A 20133-nucleotide genomic window follows, 5' to 3' on the forward strand; every position below is an offset into this window, starting at 1 on the left:
TCAACACAGGCGAATTCAGCAAAAAATTGCGCACACGTCAATATAAACGACATAGTTTAATTCTCAATAGTTTGGCTAATAAGAAGTTGTATTTTAAGTTACTTTAGCTTGAAGAAGGCAGTAACACTGGATACTCCCTATGTAAAATATTTACTTTCTTTATACTTGACGATTAACAAGGTTTTTAAATGAGTTACAACTTTGTTGCACGTATGTTTAATTTATAACGCATTCCAACATATGGTGCATCTCATAAATCAAATTATCGAAATAAAAGTAAAAACAGATTTACGGAGTTTTTTTCCTTTTTGGTAGATGCGGTGGACAAAATAAGTATCGAATAGTGTTTGCTACGTACTTCTATGTAGTGAAAAAGTTTAATATTAACATTACACATGTATTTTTAGAAATAGCACATTCACAAAACGAGGGTGATTCAATGCAAGCCCTTACAGAAAAACAGAAAAAATATTGAGTCGTATATGCTCCACACCAATGGATAACCATGATACGATCTGCCAAAGCATCAGGCAAGCCTAAATCCTTAAATGAAATAAATCAGAAGCAAATTCTAAATTTTAACCCATTTAAGGGCACACATGTTAATTTTGAAGTAGATATTAATAGTAAAAGAGTAAAGTAATAAAGTAAAATGGTTTAAAATTAAATATTTACAGATACGCAATAAAGATGCGAAAAATTTGAGATATTTTATACCATGATTTTTTAATATTAATAGAAGTTGTGTTGAATATTATTGTTATTGTAAAATTTATAATTTCCAATTAAAATTGTGTAAACTGTGAGTTGATATTTTGTTTAAATATACCATAAAAACTAATTTTCTCCTAGCTATATTGCAAATAACTCAAAACATACAACCTTTTAATAGTTAAACGGGAAAAATAATTAACACGGAGAGTGTAAAATGGTTGTTAGGCGAGTTACAACCTTTTTCTACGAATACTCATGTTTAATCTAAAGGTTGTATCTCAATCAAACTGAAGATTCTCAATAGCTAATAAAATTACAAAGCATACATCTCACAGTAATCCCTTATTGTGTTATAAATATCATATCACGTTAGTGTAAAAGGGTCTAATCATTTCACTACAAATTTTTAAAAATTCTTGTTTTCGTTTTTTGCCTCTCCTGTAAAATCGCTAAAAATAAGTTACAACCTTGTTCGATGATGGTGTCGATATATTCGATGATAAATCTATTTAAAAAGAGCTAATTGTTCAAAAATACCTTTTTTCACTTTTACTGACAGTCTTACATTGCCTAAAAATTCGGGTGAAAATATTTCTGTATGTAAATATAAAAACAATACCTAATTATTGGATTTCTTAAACCGACCGTTTAACTATTTTTTTTTTTTTGGAAAAGCGTAAAACTTTGTTTTAAAATAGCTGCGGGTTTATTTTTTTATTTTGTGTATTTCATCAAAACCTATATTTCTAATTTTTTTCATATTTTTCCGTAAAGTGCGCCACCTTGAAGGAATCCGAAAAACTATTTTTTTAAGGAGTTTTTGAGTAGTTTCCCCATTTTGTTGACTTAAAGGTCAACTTCATTTTTTTACGCTCTATATGATTAAAAATACGACTCGGCGTTGTTTTATCCCCTTTTCCCTCTTCCCTTCAACAAAAACCTGCAGCCATAAAAAAAATCACTTTTTTCTAAAATTAGCTTTTTGCCAAAAAAATGCTGTTTGAGGTTAGTATGTACTTTAAACCTACTGTCCATAAAATATATACAGTGAGGACGTTTGATTTTTTTTTACTTTTTGGCGGACATATCATACTAGTGACGTCATCCATCTGGGCGTGATGACGTAATCGATGATTTTTTTAAATAAGAGTATGGGTCGCGTGATACCCGTATGACTGGTGATATCCCTGAAGATTGGTTAAAGTCCGAAGTCATAACCCTACCAAAAAAAAACAACGTCCGAAAAACTGTAGCGACTATAGAATGATAAGCCTTATGAGCCACACCTTGAAAATCTTTCTATGTATCGTCCACAGTAGAATCAGAAATAAATGTGAAGAAGACCAGGATGAAACACAATTTGGCTTCAGAAATGGACTGGGAACCCGGGACGCACTCTTTGCACTAAATGTGTTATTGCAGAAATGCCGAGATCAAAGGAAGGACGTATTTGCTGTATTTATTGACTATGAGAAGGCCTTTGATCGAGTACAACATCACAAATTAATTAAAATATTAAAGGATAAAGGAGTTGATAGTCAAGATGTACGAATCATAGAAAAATTATACTGGCGTCAAACAGCGACAGCTTTCATAAATGGAAAATCAACAGAAATATGCAAAATACAAAGAGGTGTCAGACAGGGTTGTATACTGTCCCCAATGTTGTTCGATTTGTATTCAGATAGAATATTTAAGGAAGCGCTGAATAATTTGGAATGGGGTGTGAAGGTTAATGGAATTGTGATAAATACAATCAGATATGCAGACGATACAGTTATTTTAAGTGATGATATGAATGGATTACAACACCTTTTAAATGCCATTGACACAGTGGGAAGAGAGTTTGGCCTAAATATAAACTGTTCAAAAACAAAATACATGGTATTTAGCCGTCTGGCCCATCAAGATTCACGGTTATATGTTGATGGTCATATAATTCAAAGAGTACCCAGTTTTAAATATCTTGGTTGACATATTACTGAACAACTAGATCCAGATAAAGAGATAAAATGTAGAATCGAGATAGCCCGCACGACATTTTTAAAAATGAGGTCATTTTTCTGTAATGATACCTTGCAACTTCAACTTCGAAAGCGCATGATTAAATGCTACATTTGGTCAGTCCTCTTGTATGGTGTCGAAGCATGGACATTAAAAATATCCACCATTAACCGTTTGGAGGCCTTTGAAATGTGGCTGCACAGACCTATTCTGAAAATACCATGGACGGCTATGCTGACAAATGTGGCAGTCGTTAAGAGAGCCAATGCTACCCTCGAGCTGCTTGATAACATCAAATATAGAAAGATGGCCTATTTTCGACACGTAGTAATGGGAGACCGGTATAATATTCTTCAAATTATTATGATGGGTAAAATCGAAGGACGCAGAGGAATTGGTAGAAAGCAGGCCCCTTGGTTGAAGAATATCCGGGAGTGGACAGGAATAAAGAAAGCAGAACACCTATTTAGAATAGCTCGAGACAGATACAGTTTCGCCATGTTAATCGCCAACGTCAAGGGGACTGATAGGGCACGTTAAGAAGAAGAAGATCGCGTGATAGCTTAGTTGAAAGGTTATTTAATTGTCTATTCAGTAAGATAAATGTTAACATAATTATTTATACAGGGCGTCAAAAAAAATTTTTTAAATTAAATTAATTGAGACAAAAAGAAGCATGTAGGTATATAATTCACTTATTTTAAAATACATTTGAGTGTTCTCAAAAAACAGAAAGAAATATTTATTTGACAAACAAACATTGTTTTTAGCTTAAATTCAATGTTAGAACTGCCACTCACCTTTGTCTCAGCAGTTTGAACATTGAATTTAAGCGAAAAATTAGGTTTACTTGTTAAATAAACATTTGTTTCTGTTTTCTGACAGCATTTAAATGTATTTTGAGATAAATGAATTACATACATTCTTCTTTTTGTCTCAATTAATTTAATAAAAAAAAAATTTGGACACCCTGTATACACAATTATGTTACCGTTTACATAATTGAATAGAGAATTACATAAGCTTTCAAATGAGCTATCACACGACCTTTACTCCCATTTAGAAAAATCATCGATTACGTCATCACGCCCAGGCAGATGACGTCACTAGTATGATATATATGCCAAAAACTGATAATTTAAAAATAAAAATCGACCTGTCTGACGATTTCTCTCCAAATTTGCCCATTATTGAGATAATGAATTTATTCCAACTCAAACGTCCTCGCTGTATATGTTTTGTAAAAGCCTCAGTTATTCGTGTGAATTTTTTGAAAATTTTAAATTGAATGCATCCCACCAAAAAAAATTAAAACAAAAAAGGATTAAAATTGCGCTGAGTTTTATTTTTTATTCATATAGAACGTAAAAAAATGAAAAAAAGTTAATTCTAAGAATGAGAGCATTTTGCCTATTTTAACATGGGTGTTCATTTTATTAAAACCGATTTAGTTATACATAATTTAGGGGTGTCGTCTTTTTTCCACCACAGAAACATAATACACGACTTTTGAAAAAGGGCGTAAGATGAGCCTATTTCCAAATTTTTTACAAAATTGATTAAGTTATAAATTATTTAGAGGTGTTGACCTGTTTTCCTCCACAATAACTGGACTATAAGAAATATCTGACCTTCATTAACGATAATGTATATTAGATAAGTAATATCATCCTTGATAGACCAGCATTAGCATTTCTCAGTTGAGTAGCGTATTGTTAACATCAAAACATGACTCCAAAATTATACAAAATGAATCTTAGTCCGCCCGTAAGGGCTGTGTTATTGTGTTCAAAAATTGCAAATATAGATCTGGATTTAATTGATATGGATTTAATAACTGGAGAACAAATGACACAGGATTACCTAAAGGTGAGATAGTCAAAAATGAATCTTTGTTTACCTTTTTATTACTTTTTGGCCACATGTATAATGGGGAAAGGTCCGCGGATTTTTACAAAATTTTAGTATATTATTTTAACTTAAAAACGTAGCCTCTAGATGACCCTGTGCCTGAGAGGTGTCCCCCGAAAATGTCAAAAATAGCCCTTTTTATACTATATTTGAAAAGCTATAGGTACCTCTGAGCCCCAGGGCTCATTTCAGTGCAGAATTGAGGCTTTTCTAAATTATGTTTATTTTTTTAAACGTATAGTATTTTTTTTAATGGCTGCAGGTCTAATTTTTTTATTTTGTGTTTTTTAGCAAAAACTATACTTTTTATTTTTTCAGATTTTTTCGTAAGATGTGCTACATTCAAAAATTCTAAAAACTGGTTTTTGGAGATTTTTCCCGTTTTATTGATTTCAAAATAGATCAAATCATGTGTTTTAGGACATAAAGGCCCCCTAAAAACATGGGGATTTTTTGGGCCTTTTTTGTGGTTTAAATATTTTTCTCTCATTTTGGAATATTCTTACGAACCCAGTTACTTCATATTATATAAAAAATACCTTGTTTTGTTCTATCAAGCCTATAAAATAGGAAAAAATCTCTAAAATCCCACTAAAAAAAGTTTCTCGGATTTTTTAAAGTGGCGCACCCTACTAAAAATCTGAAAAAAATTAAAAATATAGTTTTTGTTTAACTGTACAAAATACAAAAACTAGACCTGCAGACTTCTCCAAAAAGAAGTTATTAATAAAATAAAAATGTATTTTGAGGTAATCTGTACTAAACCCACTTGTCTTTAAAAAATATAAATGTTTTGTAAAATTCTCAACCATGCCTGTGAATTTTTTGAAATTTTTAATTGATTTTATCTTATCTAAAAAAAAAATAAAAAAGACAAAATTACTTTTCTGGTGGTGGGTAGAGGGGGTAAGGCTGTGGAGAATTACAATTGCGCTTAATCCTATTTTTAATCACAAGAACGTTAAAAATGAAAAAAAAATTGTTTTCTGCGAGTGAGAGCATTTTACCTGTTTTAACGTGAGGTACCCTTTTTAGTAAAATCGGTTCAGTTATAAATAACTTAAAGGTGTTGTCCTGTTTTCTTCCATAGTAATATAATACACACCTTTTGAAAAGGGGCGTAAGATGAGCCTAATTCCAAATTTTTGATAAACTGGATTCAACTATAAATAATTTAGAGGTGTTGAACTGGACTATAATTAGAAATATCTGACCTTCATTAGCGATAATGTATTTAGATTTAAATAAGTATCATCCTTGAGTCCTTGATATAGCAGCATTTCTCCGTTGAGTAGCCTATCGTCAACATAAAAACATGGCTCCAAAATTATACAAAATGAATCTTAGTCCGCCAGTAAGGGCTGTATTATTGTGTTCAAAGATTGCAAATATAGATCTGGAGTTAATTGATGTGAATTTAATGGCAGGAGAACAAATGACACAGGATTATTTAAAGGTTAGTTAGTTAAAAGAATTCAACTTTTTTATTTACCTTATTAGATACTTTTCGACCACCTGTGTAGTGGGGAGGGGTCCGCGATTTATACAAAATGTTAGTATACTATTGTACTTTAAAAAGTAGCCTATAACTATTTTTGGCTCTCTATGTGACCCTGACCCCTCGAAAATGTTAAAAATAATCCTTTTTACCCTATATTTGAAGAGCTAGGTATATCTCTGAACCCACGGAACCGATTTTATCTCTCATTTTTTTGTAATAGGTAATATAAACATTTATATTACATGAAATAATTTGCAAAATCTTAAAAGATAACGAAATACAGGGTGTTTCATTAATAATTGTCCATATAGTAACTGGAGAAACCTTATTACAAAATACGAAGATTTAACCTAAAAATCTTAAATAAAATGTGGTTCCTTACTGAGCTACAGGGTGTTTTATCTAATAATTTAAAAATTATTTTTGCTCATCATTTAAAAACTATCCGACGTATCCTTTTCATACTTGGCAGAAAGTGTGACTACTAGACACTCTACTAAATTATGATAAACAAACGCTTCTAGCTACTACCAGAGGCGTACGACAGGGGATGGTGAATGGTTGACCCTTCTCAAATTCTACGCCACTGGAGGAATTACTATTTTAGCGCCATATTTAGCTTCTACATTACTTTCTAAGTAAATAATACGCTCTTCATTGGTAACGAGAAAGTCATTTGTTTTCGAGATATTTAAAGTTAAATATGAAACGGCACAGTTATTTTGATTAATTTATGATATGATTCATATGATTAAAATTTAAAACTTATTTGTACATCCAGTACTTTAAAACTATTTGGCGTATCCTTCTCATACTTGGCAGACGAGTGTAGGTACTCCACACCCTACTAAATTAAGATAAATAAATGTTTCTAGCTACTACCAGAGGCGTACGACAGGGGAAAGTAGCTGGTTGACCCTTCCCAAATTCTACGCCACTGACGAAATTGTTATTTTAGTGTAATTTTTTGATTTGCAATAGTTTTTATGTAAATAATATACTCTTCATTCGTAACGATAAAATGATTAGTTTTAGAGATATTTGAAATTAAAAATGAAACGACACAATACACTGATAAAATAACCGTGTCGTTTCATTTTTAACTTCAAATATCTCGAAAACTAATGACTTTATCGTTACGAATGAAGAATATATTATTTTCATGGAAAGTATTGGAGAATCCAAAAATTAAACTAAAATAGCAATTCCACCAGTGGCGTAGAATTTGGAAAGGGTCAACCATTCACTTTCCCCCGTCGTACGCCTCTGGTAATAGCCATAAACGTTTGTTTCGCATAATTTAGTGGCTTGTATAGTACTTATAATTTCTGCCACGTATGAAAAGGATACGTCGAATAGTTTTAAAATGCTGAGCAAAAATAGTTTTTAAATTTTCAGATAAAACACCCTGTAACTCAGTAAAGATCCACATTTTGTTTAAGTGTTTTAGGTTAAATCTTCGTATTTTGTGCTAAGGTTTCTCCAGTTACTATATGGACAATTATTAATGAAACACCCTGTATAATATAGGTTAAGAGTAACGAAAAGAAAAACTTAAAAAACTTTATGATTTTCGAACAATTATGTATCAAAATTTGACTAAATGAGGAAAGAAAATATTACTATTCTTTTTCTCATGATCATCTTTCAGTGCATCACAGTTTTTCGATTTCTTTCTAACGCATTAAATTGTATGTGACAGAAAAAAGGCACGTCCGCGATTACAGACATTTACAACATTTATTCTAGTTATTCTAGTTGTCGATAGATGGCGCCATAATAAAAAAAAATATTTTTTTTAATTAGATAATATTACAAATATAATATGTATAATTTATAAGACTATACAAATCAAAGAAAATACCATTTTATAAATGCAAGAAACACATTTGATTTGTTTTTATTCCAAATTGAAAATAAAATGTGACAACTGTCAGATTTAACTAAAATGTCATGTTAGAATAAATGTCATAAATGTCTATTATCACGGACTTACCCTTTTTCCTATCATTTGTTACGCACTGAAAAATGCTCATGAAAAGGACAATACTAGCAAATGGAAGTAATTTTAAATAGCTTTCATTAGAGCATTTTAAAATTAAAATCCATCTAATAGAAATATTCGAAGATACGGCTATTTAAATAGAGGCAGTTTTTCAAAAATCGCTCTATTTTTCATTTGTAAACTGATAGTACTTTTACTTGACAGTATTAAGTTTAAAGCAAGAAACCATTGTGAACGCCCGGCACGGCACAGCCCGGCACGGCACAGCACATGCCGGCACGTCCAACCCATTTGTAACGGCCGGCACGGCACGGCACCGGAAAAATGATCATATACTTATTTTAAAAACTATCGTAAAATAAAAGTTTTTAAAAGGCATAAACTACACAATTTTAATGAATATGCATCATGTTAAAAAATCGAATTCATGGTTAAAAGATAATGTACGTACCTGTCCATTGATCAAAATTTTCGGGTATTTGTACCCATGTATTGTCCTTTTTTTACTATCATGATAACTTGAGTCCGATGCATCATACAAAAATGGGTATTCTCTGACACTCTCAATGAAAAGTTCTTCCATATTATTTTATTTCAAAAGAAACAACGCGCTTTTAATTAAAAAATCAACAATATATCTTACCAATTATGACGCACTGGCGCCGACTGGCCGTTCAGGCCGTTCGACTTCAACGGATTTTATTCTCCTCGGAGAATTTTGGCCGTTCCGTTTGCGTAGTCCACTGAAATATTCTCAACTGCTCAAAATTGGCAAAGAAGACGAAAACCTTTTGCAAATATGTTTTCGACTCTCAGGAATCCGAATCTGAAATTAGTTTTGCGAGAAAATGCCGGGAAATCCGGAAAAATCGTAAAATAGAGATTTTTCCACCTACCTCTACCGAAAGTATACTTTTCCGGACCTGATTGTAGGGAGCAAAGTTGTACTTTTCCTCCCTAGGGAGGAAAATATTTTTCCTCCCTAGGGAGGAAAAGTAAAAGTGACGTCATGGTATTTCATTCATGAAATGTAACTTATTGACGCCTTGTACAATATCTATTTTCTATTACGTAAGTTTCTATACATTTTAACGTTTATTTATAAAACACTGTATTTTGCAGAATGGTAAAAAACAGTAAATTGTTATTTTGATTTAACAATGTTTACATTATTAATTTGACTTATATTTGACAGTTGACAGTTATATTGTACGTACTTGTTAGTTTTAGTTCTAATAAATTTTGTTGGTTAGTTACATAAATAAATTAAGTAAAAATGAAAAAATGACTTGTTATTTGAGGAAGGTGGAAAAACCATATGTATAACATGGGAGTAAAGTGCCTTTTCCTCCCTTGAATGATTACTGCCCTCCGCTACGCGTCGGGCAGTAAACTTCATTCTCGGGAGGAAAAGTAGCACTTTCCTCCCTTGTTATACAAATAGCTATTTCGCAATTTTCTTTAAAAGTACAATAGCTAGCGGAAAAATAATCGAACTATCGTGTTTATTGGACGATTTTACTAAAAATAGATGAGTTTTCTTCGAGAAGATTACGGGAAATCCGGAAAAATCGTAAAATAGAGCTTTTCCGCAATTTGCTCGAAAACTGCAGTAGCTAGCGGAAAAAGAATAAAACCATCGTGTTTATTGGATGATTTTACATAAAAATACATGTTTTTTTTTGCGAGAAAATGCCGGGTAATCCAGAAAAATCGGAGAATGGAGATTTTTCGCAATTTCCTTGCAAACTACAATAGCTAGCGGAAAAATAATCACACCATCGTGTTTATTGGACGATTTTACATACAAATAGATGTGTTTTTGTCGAGAAAATGCCGGGAAATCCGGAAAAATTGTAAATAGAGATTTTGCGCAATTTTCTCGAAAACTACAGTAGCCAGCGGAAAAATAAATAAACCATCGTGTTTATTGGACGATTTTACATAAAAATAGAAAATAGGTAAATATAATAATAATTATATAGGGCGTCCCAAAAGTAATGGGACGATCGAATATCGCGCGAACTATAAATCGCATAAAAAAACTGAAAAACACGTTTTCAATCATTTTCAAAAATCTATCGAATGACACCGTACACGACCCGCTTCCACAACTTGGAGGTGGGGTGGAGGGTAATTTTAAAATCTTAAGGAACCCACATTTTTTATTGCAGATTTAAATAGGTACCTAATAAAAAAGTAAGTAACTTTTATTCGGGCCATTTTTTGTAATTGCGGATAGATGGCGCTATAGTCGGAAAATACTATTTATCCTAATACCCTAGTAGACAAATTATCGAAACGTACTCTGGGCTAATTAGCAAAATACAAGGAAAAGTTATTTACCAGCAATTTTATTGCTGGAATCGAATCGTATGAGTGTATATATTATTAATAATATCGGTATGCAAAGTCCTCAGATAGTGTGCTACTTATTTTATAAACAAAATGGCGCCCAAAAATCGTATTTTTTTCAATTTTTGCTCTATAACTCCAAAGATTTTAACTTAACACCAAAAACACCCAAATAAAAATTCACCGTAATTAAATTCTGCATAGAGACAAGTTTTTCCCGATTTAGTTTGAAGAAAATTTTCCCCGGAATATGCGGGTTTTTCCAGCAAAATCTTTAATTTTCAACTAATATTTTAGATAAGTAATTGTGTATCAATAATTAAATAACTTGGTAATATATAAGCTCTTTTCGTATATATTATAATTCCAGAAGCCGATGGAAATTGAATGAACAGTTTAGCAACAATTTAATTGTTAATTAAAAATTTCCGGTCACTAAAATAACCACAATAATTATGATACATAACAATAACTTTTTGTATAAAAAGACACTGTACCTATCCAATGTACTCTACAGAATTAAAATTGGACTATTTAGGCGGCCTCAGGAATATTTTAAAATTATAGACAATTTTTTGGCTAATAAACAGATAGAACATCTCGGGAAATATTAAATTTAATTAAATCATGAAAACGGTGCTGAAAAAAAAGCGACAGGACGCTTCTTTTAAAAGAAAAAGACGTTTAATGTTAATGAGATACAACCGGTCAAAATTGACCGGCATTTACGACAAATAAACTGCTCGTCAAAAGTTAGGGATATAGAAAATTCTGCTGAATTTTTATAGTAGATTTTTTCGTGAACAGATTAACGGATTCCGCTAATTTTTTTTTATTATTTTAGACTTTTCTTTAGTATTTACACTGTTATGCAAAGGTTTACTCAAAGTTTTTTTTACTTTTACCGGGTGGAAGAAAAGGAATGTTTTTCTTATGTTAAGTTTGAGACGCCCTGTAGGGAGGACGAGGTACAAATGGGAGTATATATCGAAATCGGATTGTAGTCTTATGTCTTGTGAACATTTTGTTTTTTGAATGTTCCTGATATCTTTAGAAATAAAAAAAAATAGACGGGTTTGTAATTTAACATTTGTTTTAACCGAAACAAAAGTTTGAGACACCTTTTAGGGAGAAAAAGGCACAAAGGTGTGTATACCTCGATATTTTGTTGTAGTCTCATTTTTTAATATTTTATTTTTTTTAATTTCTCTGATATCTTTAATAACAAAGAAACTAGACGATATTACTCTTTAATATGTGTTTTAACTGACGACATGCGTCACATCACACATGTGAAACATAGAAAAACATATTAAAGAGTAATACCGTCTAGTTTCTTTGTTATTAAAGATATCAGAGAAATTAAAAAAATAAAATATTCAAAAAATATGAGACTATAACCTAATATCGGGGTATACTCACCTTTGTGCCTTTTTCTCCCTACAAGGTGTCTCAAACTTTTGTTTCGGTTAAAACACATGTTAAATTACAAAACCGTCTATTTTTTTTTTATTTATAAAGATATCAGGGACATTCAAAAAACAAAATTTTCACAAAACATAAGACTACAATTCGATTTCGATATATACTCCCATTTGTACCTCGTCCTCCCTACAGGGCGTCTCAAACTTAACATAAGAAAAACATTTCTTTTCTTCCACCCGGTATAAGTAAAAAAAACTTTGAGTAAACCTTTGCATAACAGTGTAAATACTAAAGAAAAGTCTAAAATAATAAAAAAAAATAGCGAAATCCGTTAATAAATCTGTTCACGAAAAAATCTACTATAAAAATTCAGCAGAATTTTCTATATCCCTAACTTTTGACGAGCAGTTTATTTGTCGTAAATGCCGGTAAATTTTGACCGGTTGTATCTCATTAAAATCAAACATTTTTTCTTTTAAAAGAAGCGTCCTGCCGCTTTTTTTCAGCACCGTTTTCATGATTTAATTAAATTTAATATTTACCGAGATATCTGTTTATTAGCCAAAAAATTGTCTATAATTTTAAAATGTTCCTCAGGCCGCTTAAATAGTCCAATTTTAATTCTGTAAAGTACATTAGATAGGTAGTGTCTTTTTATACAAAAAATCAAAGTTATTCTTATGTATCATAATTATTGTGGTTATTTTAGTGACTGGAAATTTTTAATTAACAATTAAATTGTTGCTAAACTGTTCATTCAATTTCCATCGGCTTGTGGAATTATAATATATACGAAAAGAGCTTATATATTACCAAGATATTTAATTATTGATAAACAATTACTTAAACCCGCATATTCCAGGGAAAATTTTCTTCAAACTAAATCGGGAAAAACCTGTCTCTATGCAGAATTTAATTACGGTGAATTTTTATTTGAGTGTTTTTGGTGTAAAGTTAAAATATTTGGAGTTATAGAGCAAAAATTGAAAAAAATACGATTTTCGGGCGCCATTTCGTTTATAAAATAAGTAGCACACTATCTGAGGACTTTGCATACCTATATTATTAATAATATATACAATCATAAGATTCGATTCCAGCAATAAAATTGCTGGTAAATAACTTTTCCTTGTATTTTGCTAATTAGCCCAGAGTACGTTTCGATAATTTGTCTACTAGGGTATTAGGATAAATAGTATTTTCCGACTATAGCGCCATCTATCCGCAATTCGAAAAAATGTCCCGAATAAAAGTTACTTACTTTTATATTAGGTACCTACCTAGTTAAATCTGCAATAAAAAATGTGGGTTTCTTAAGATTTTAAAATTACCCTCCACCCCACCTCCAAGTTTTGAAAGCGGGTCGGGTACGGTGCCATTCGATAGATTTTTGCAAATGATTGAAAACTCGTTTTTCAGTTTTTTGATGCGATGTATAGTTCGCGAGATGTTCGATCGTCTCATTACTTTTGGGACGCCCTATATGATTATTACTATATTTATCTATTTTCTATTTTTATGTAAAATCGTCCAATAAACACGATGGTTTATTTATTTTTCCGCTGGCTACTGTAGTTTTCGAGAAAATTGCGGAAAATCTCTATTTTACAATTTTTTCGGATTCCCGGCATTTTCTCGACAAAAACACATCTATTTGAATGTAAAATCATCCAATAAACACGATGGTGTGATTATTTTTTCGCTAGCTATTGTAGTTTGCAAGGAAATTGCGAAAAATCTCTATTCTCCGATTTCTCTGGATTACTCAGCATTTTCTCGCAAAAAAAACATCTATTTTTAGTAAAATTATCCAATAAACACGATAGTTTGATTATTTTTCCGCTAGCTATTGTACTTTTAAAGAAAATTGCGTAAAATCTCTATTTTAGGTTTTTTCCGGATTTCCCGGCATTTTCTCGCAAAACTAATTTCAGATTCGGATTCCTGAGGGTCGAAAACATGTTTGCAAAAGGTTTTCGTCTTCTTTGCCAATTTTGAGCAGTTGAGAATATTTCAGTGGACTATGCGTGCTGGTCTGTGCCGGGTCGAGCCGGCCGCTCATAATGGGTTACGTTGCATTTAAAACTACAAATGAATTTGGACTGTCCTGTGCCGGGCCGGGCTGTGCCGTGCCGGCCGTTCATAATGGGTTTCTTGCTTAAGCAAGAACGTCAGTGCGCCAGTGCGTCATAATTGTTGGTAGTAAGCAGATATATTGTTGATTTTTTAATTGAAAGCGCGTTGTTTGTTTTGAAATATGGAAATATAAAATTTGGTTTGAGACATTCGAAAATATTTGATAAATTTTGGACCAACTTTATGCGGGTAAAGATGATAAAAATCGCCATATTCTCTTCTTCTTTAATATTTCGTGAACCCAAAACCGATGTTTCCGTCGTAATTTTGGATTTTCGTCTGTTTCAATCTCAGCACAAATTTCACTTACTACTATAACCTCTTCTTCCGACGGGGTCTCCATGGGAAATTATCATTTTTCCGGTGCCGTGCCGTGCCGGCCGTAACAAATGGGTTTTTGGACGTGCCGGCCTGTGCTGTGCCGTGCCGGGCTGTACCGTGCTGGGCGTTCATAATGGGTTTCCTGCTTTAAGTTACCTAAAAATATTCAGGCGAAGGTTATTCTATATTATACAACAACCTCTAATAATTATTGGATTTCTTAGCAGAAGCACTTTTTTTTTGATAAAAGCGTGCACATTTTTTTGGGGTATGGCTGCAGGTCTAATTCTTTTGAATGCGTATTTTATCAAAAACTACATTTCAAATTTTTTCATATTTTTCCGTAAAGTGCACACCCTTAAAAATTTCAAAAAACTGATTTTTAGGAAGATTTTGGGGTTTTCCCCATTTTGTGGGTTTCAAAATAGATAAAATTCGTTTTTGCTTTTTTATGTGATTAAAAATAAGAGTCAGCGAAGATCCCTCTTCCCCCTCCACGATCACAAACATCATTCTGTCGTTTTCTTTTAGGTGGGATGCAATAAATTTTAAAATTTCAAAAAGTCACATGCACAGTTGAGGCTGTTATAAATTATATCTCTTTTTGTTTTATTTTTTTAAGGTAGGCCTCCTTCAAAAATCCGAAAAACTCTTTTTTTTTTGTTTTTGGGGAATTTTTCCCATTTTATATACATCAAAGTAGATCAATTCAAGGTGTTTTTATAGGTCATGTATAATATGAGGTAAACGCGTCTTTTAGAATATTCAAAAATAGGGAAAGCCATTCAAATCCCCAAAAAGTTTTTGGAACCTTTTTGGGGTTTGACCGTGTTTTTTTCATTTTTGAATCACCTAAAGGACTTATTTCCTTCAAATTATACAGGGTGTCCTGAAAAGATTGGTCATAAATTATACCACAGATTCTGGGGTCAAAAATAGATTGATTGAACCTCACTTACCTATATACAATAGTGCACACAAAAAAAGTTACAGCCCTTTGAAGTTACAAAATGAAAATCGATTTTTTTTTTCATATATCAAAAACTCTTAGAGATTTTTTATTTAAAATGGACATGTGGCATTCTTATGGCAGGAACATCTTAAAAAAAATTAAAGTGAAATTTGTGCACCCCATAAAAATTTTATGGGGGTTTTGTTCCCTTCAACCCCCCCCCCCTCCGAAACTTCTGTGTACGTTCCAATTAAATTATTATTGTGGCACCATTAGTTAAACACAATATTTTTAAAACTTTTTTGCCACCTAGTACTTTTTCGATAAGCCAGTGTTATCGAGATATTTTGAATATTTGTCGAATCCACCACATATTTGTATATGGTTAAGTACGATTTCTATATGGTTAAGTACCTGTTAATAATCTGAAAATTTATTTATAATTTACAGTTTTAGATAAATTTTGAAAAAGAAGCCGCATCTCGATAAAAGGTGACTTATCAAAAAAAACTAAGAGGCGAAAAAGTTTTAAAAACACTGTGTTTAACTAATGGTGCCACAATAATAGTTTAATTGGAACGTACACAAACATTTGGGGGGTTTAAGGAAACAAAATCCCCAAAAAATTTTTATGTAAATATATTAAAAAACAAGCCGCATCTCGATAAAAACTGGCTTATCGAAAAAATACTAAGAGGCAAAAAAGGTTTAAAAACGTTGTGTTTACCTAATGGTACCAGAATAATTAATTAATTGGAACGTACAAAAAAGTTTAGGGGGGTTTAAGGGAACAAAACCCCCATAAGATTTTTATGTGGTGGACAAATTTCACTATAATTTTGTTTTAAGATGTTCCTGCCATAAGAATGGTACATGTCTATTTTCAATAAAAAATCTCTAATAATTTTCGATATATTGAAAAAAATCGATTTTCATTTTGTAACTTCAAAGGGCTGTAACTTTTTTTATGAGCACATTTGTACTAAGGTAAGTTAGGTTCAATAGAACTATTTTTGCCCCCAGGATGTGTGGTATAATTTATGACCAATCTTTTCGGGACACCCTGTATATTATAACCTATAACAAATACATTGTCTTAATATTTTGAAGCCTATAAAATGGGGAAATCCCTAAAAACTCCTAAAAAACGGTTCCCGGATTTTTGAAGGAGCAGATAAAACCTCCAGCCATCACAAAAAAAAAAGGTATAAGCTTTTTTCCAAAAAAAAATAATGCATTGTGTTTATCTACACTAAACGTAATGGTCTATAGAAAATATACAATACAATATTATGTACATGTTTTGTAGGAACCTCAACCATACGTGTGAATTTTTGAAATTTTTAAATTGATTGCATCCTACATAAAAAAATAAAAACATAAAAATAATGGTTTTGGTGGTGGGGAGAGGGTGTGGGGGCGTGGAATGTTAAAAGTGCACGGAAGAACCGCGAAATAAGTAAGAATAGTTGCGAAGAAAATTATTGAAGAAGCACAGAAATTTGGACTGGAGCTAAATGAAGACGAGACCAAATAATATGATCATAGGAGATACAGTAGAAGAAGAAAAAGAAGACTTTAGTATAAGGTCTGTAATTAGTAAAAGCTATAACTTTAAAAGGTATCTTATATGGTCGCCTAAGTGCACATTCAGAGGAGCTTCTTGGAGAATATCAAAGTGGTTTTAGGCCTGGTCGATCAACAACAGACCAGATCTTTCTGCTAAGGCAAATACTGGAAAAACCAATGAATTCAATATCGACACATACCATCTTTCGTAGATTTTAAATCGGACTATGATAGTGTCCTACGAAATAAATTGTATGAATGGATGAATTCCACATCCCTGATAAACTGATAAGATTGGTTAAGGCTACAATGCGTAAAGTCGTTTGCAAAGTCGAAATACAGACCAACCAATCACAGGCGTTTGAAACAAATGTTGGGCTGCGACAGGGAGATGCGCTGGTGTGTTTCCTCTTCAACACAGCTCTGGAAAAGGCGGTCAGAGATGCACGAATAGAAAACAGAGGAAATATTTTTAATAAATCATTCCAAATTTTGGCATATGCAGATGACGTGGACCTAGTTGCCCGCACAACACGTAAACTAGAAGAAATGTATACCACCTCCTCAAATGCCTCAAAAAATATGGGCCTAAAAGTAAACAAGGAGAAAACTAAGATGTTGGCATCAACACTCAACAATAGAGCCAGAAACATCGGTCACCAATTCACTGTTGATAACTCTACCTTTGAAGTGGTGGACAAATTCACATACTTAGGCTGCCTGATCACCAAGGAGAATATCATGACTGAAGAAATCTAGCGAAGGATAATCCTAGCGAACAAATGCTATTTTGGACGGAGTAGATATATGAGAAGCAGAAACTTAAGCCAAAAAACAAAAATAACCATATACAAAACCCTTATACAACCAGTGTTGATATATAGATCGGAGACATGGACCATTTCCAAGGCAGATGAAAACCTTCTGCTTATATTTGAACGAAGGGTCCTGAGAGGAATATTCGGTGGCATTTGTGAAAATGGTATTTGGAGGAGGAGGTACACCTACGAGGTATACCACAGATATAAACATATATTTGGTGGTAAAGACGTAGTATCTCTCATAAGAATAGGAAGACTAAGATGGGCAGGGCATCTAGCAAGATCACAGCATAACAACCCTCCTAGAAGAATCCTTATGTCACAACCTGTGGGAAGTAGAAATAGGGGTAGGCCAAAACTTAGATGGAAGGATGGTGTAGATGAGGATGGGAGAAAAATAGACGCAGCAAACTGGCAACCGTTGGCAATGGATAGGACTGACGGGTGTAATAGACTTGGGAAGGTCGAGGCTCGTTCATAGGGCTGTAGCATCATTGATGATGATAATTTTAAAAGAGTGGAAACTTTTGAATACCTGTGTGTAGTATTCGATGATAATTAAAAAGAAAGAACCGAATCAATACAACCGAAGGTATTATTCTTAATAGAGTGAGCATGAACAATATTAGATATGCCGGCGATACCTTAGTCCTGCCTAATTGCAGAGAAGACCTTTAAAGTCTAATGAACAAAATATTGCTCTCTCTGAGCAATCCATAGGTATTAAAATAAATGGTGTTAGATTAAACAATCTGAGATTTGCCGACGACACCGTTCTGATCGCAGAAACACTTGAACAGCTACAGACATTGGTGAATAAGATAGCAGACTGCAGCGAAGAATATGGACTATCTTTGAACATTGAACATAAAGAAATCTAAATTTATGGTAATATCGAAATCAACACGAAATGTCCAAAATTTATATTTGCACAATGAAATTACAAAATCGAGTTAGCAAATACAAATATTTAGGCATTTTTATGAATGAAGACAACGATAGCTTAGCAGAAATCAAAATAAGAATAGAAAAAGCCAGATCTATATTCACTAAAATGAAGAGAGTGTTCTTTGGAAGAGATTTGAGCCTTGAAATGAAACTTCGCCTGATGAGATGTTACGTACTTTCTGTGCTGTTCTACGGAATGGAGTCATGGACGCTGAAAAAGATTGATACCAAAAAATTAGAGGCATTTGAACTGTGGATGTATCGCAGAATCTTGAGAATATCATGGACGGAGAGAGTCACAAACGTCGAGGTCTTGCGAAGAACGAATAAAGAAAAGGAAGTCATATTTACGATCAAAAAACGAAAACTGCAATACTTGGGACACATTACAAGAGGCGAAAGATATGAAAAAGGTCCCTAGGAAGAAGACGAAACTCCTGGCTAAAGAATCTACGAAAATAGTATAGCTGTAGCAACAACGAATTGTTTCGGTCAGTTGTTTGGAAAATACGTATAGCCCTGATGATCGCCAACCTTCGGAACGAAGATGGCACTTGAAGAAGAAATACAAAATAAATTAAACATTACGTATTTTTTATGGGAAATAAGCCACAATTTTACTAAAAAATGAATTTATTAACGTTTCGAAGCCCAAATCGGGTTTCGTTGTCAAAATACAAAATACTATTAAAATAAAATAAACATGTTGTTGCTAAGTAAAAAAAATTCTTCTAATAATTTATTTAATCTGACTCATTTATATTGGCAATTCAGACGTATATTATACATTTTAAAGTAGAAGACTTTAAAATGATATCGCCAATATTTATGAGTTGCGTTCCTGGGACGACTTTACTAAAAGATAGTTCATTCGATTACATGAAATCAATCCCAACTCAAGAATATCCGTCGCAAAAAAATCATAGCATGTGATCTGTCTTTAAAAAGACAACCAAATGCAACGATGACAGTAAAATTCTCGCGTTAGAGATTCCATAGTAAATCACGAGGGAAAACCAGGAAAAAACCTCGTGATACTATCCCGACATCGTAAGTATTTGGTCTTACATTTAATCTACCTTCAAAAAACTAATACCAAATTCTGACTTTAATATGTTTAAATTATTAATAATATTAATATTACATAGATATACAATGAGTAATACTAAAATATAAAATTTGTACTAACTCGATATGTTATTGACTTACTAATCGTGGTATTTTCTTTCTATTGACTTCCTCTTTCAGTATGGGTAACCACATCCTACTGCATTCTACCGAGGAATTTGCGACACAATTGGTTTCATTTAGCATAATTAGAGCCGCTTCTTTGATTTTTCTCTTTTTACTATCTGATTCTTTCAGGACTATACTTGAATCTCTCCACTTGAAGGTAGATTAAATGTAAGACCAAATACTTACGATGTCGGGATAGTATCACGAGGTTTTTTCCTGGTTTTCCCTCGTGATT

General features: G+C 32.5%; 1 protein-coding gene across 2 annotated transcripts in view; it reads left to right on the plus strand.

Moving 5' to 3' along the window:
* The first annotated feature begins 4397 nt into the window (after positions 1 to 4397).
* The window catches only part of LOC126886607 (glutathione S-transferase 1-like), a 60622-nt gene continuing 44886 nt past the window's right edge, over positions 4398 to 20133 (plus strand). Inside the window, exon 1 of one of the 2 annotated variants that reach the window (XM_050653560.1) lies at positions 4398 to 4587. In XM_050653560.1, coding sequence (XP_050509517.1) covers positions 4447 to 4587 — 141 coding nt within the window. In that variant the 5' untranslated portion in view covers positions 4398 to 4446. Of the gene's footprint in view, positions 4588 to 5887; positions 6086 to 20133 lie in introns of those variants that run through there. The other variant, XM_050653561.1, reaches the window with a different exon arrangement.

The sequence above is a fragment of the Diabrotica virgifera genome, chromosome 6 (assembly GCF_917563875.1).
Source record: "Diabrotica virgifera virgifera chromosome 6, PGI_DIABVI_V3a".
Classification (NCBI taxonomy): Eukaryota; Metazoa; Arthropoda; class Insecta; order Coleoptera; family Chrysomelidae; genus Diabrotica; species Diabrotica virgifera.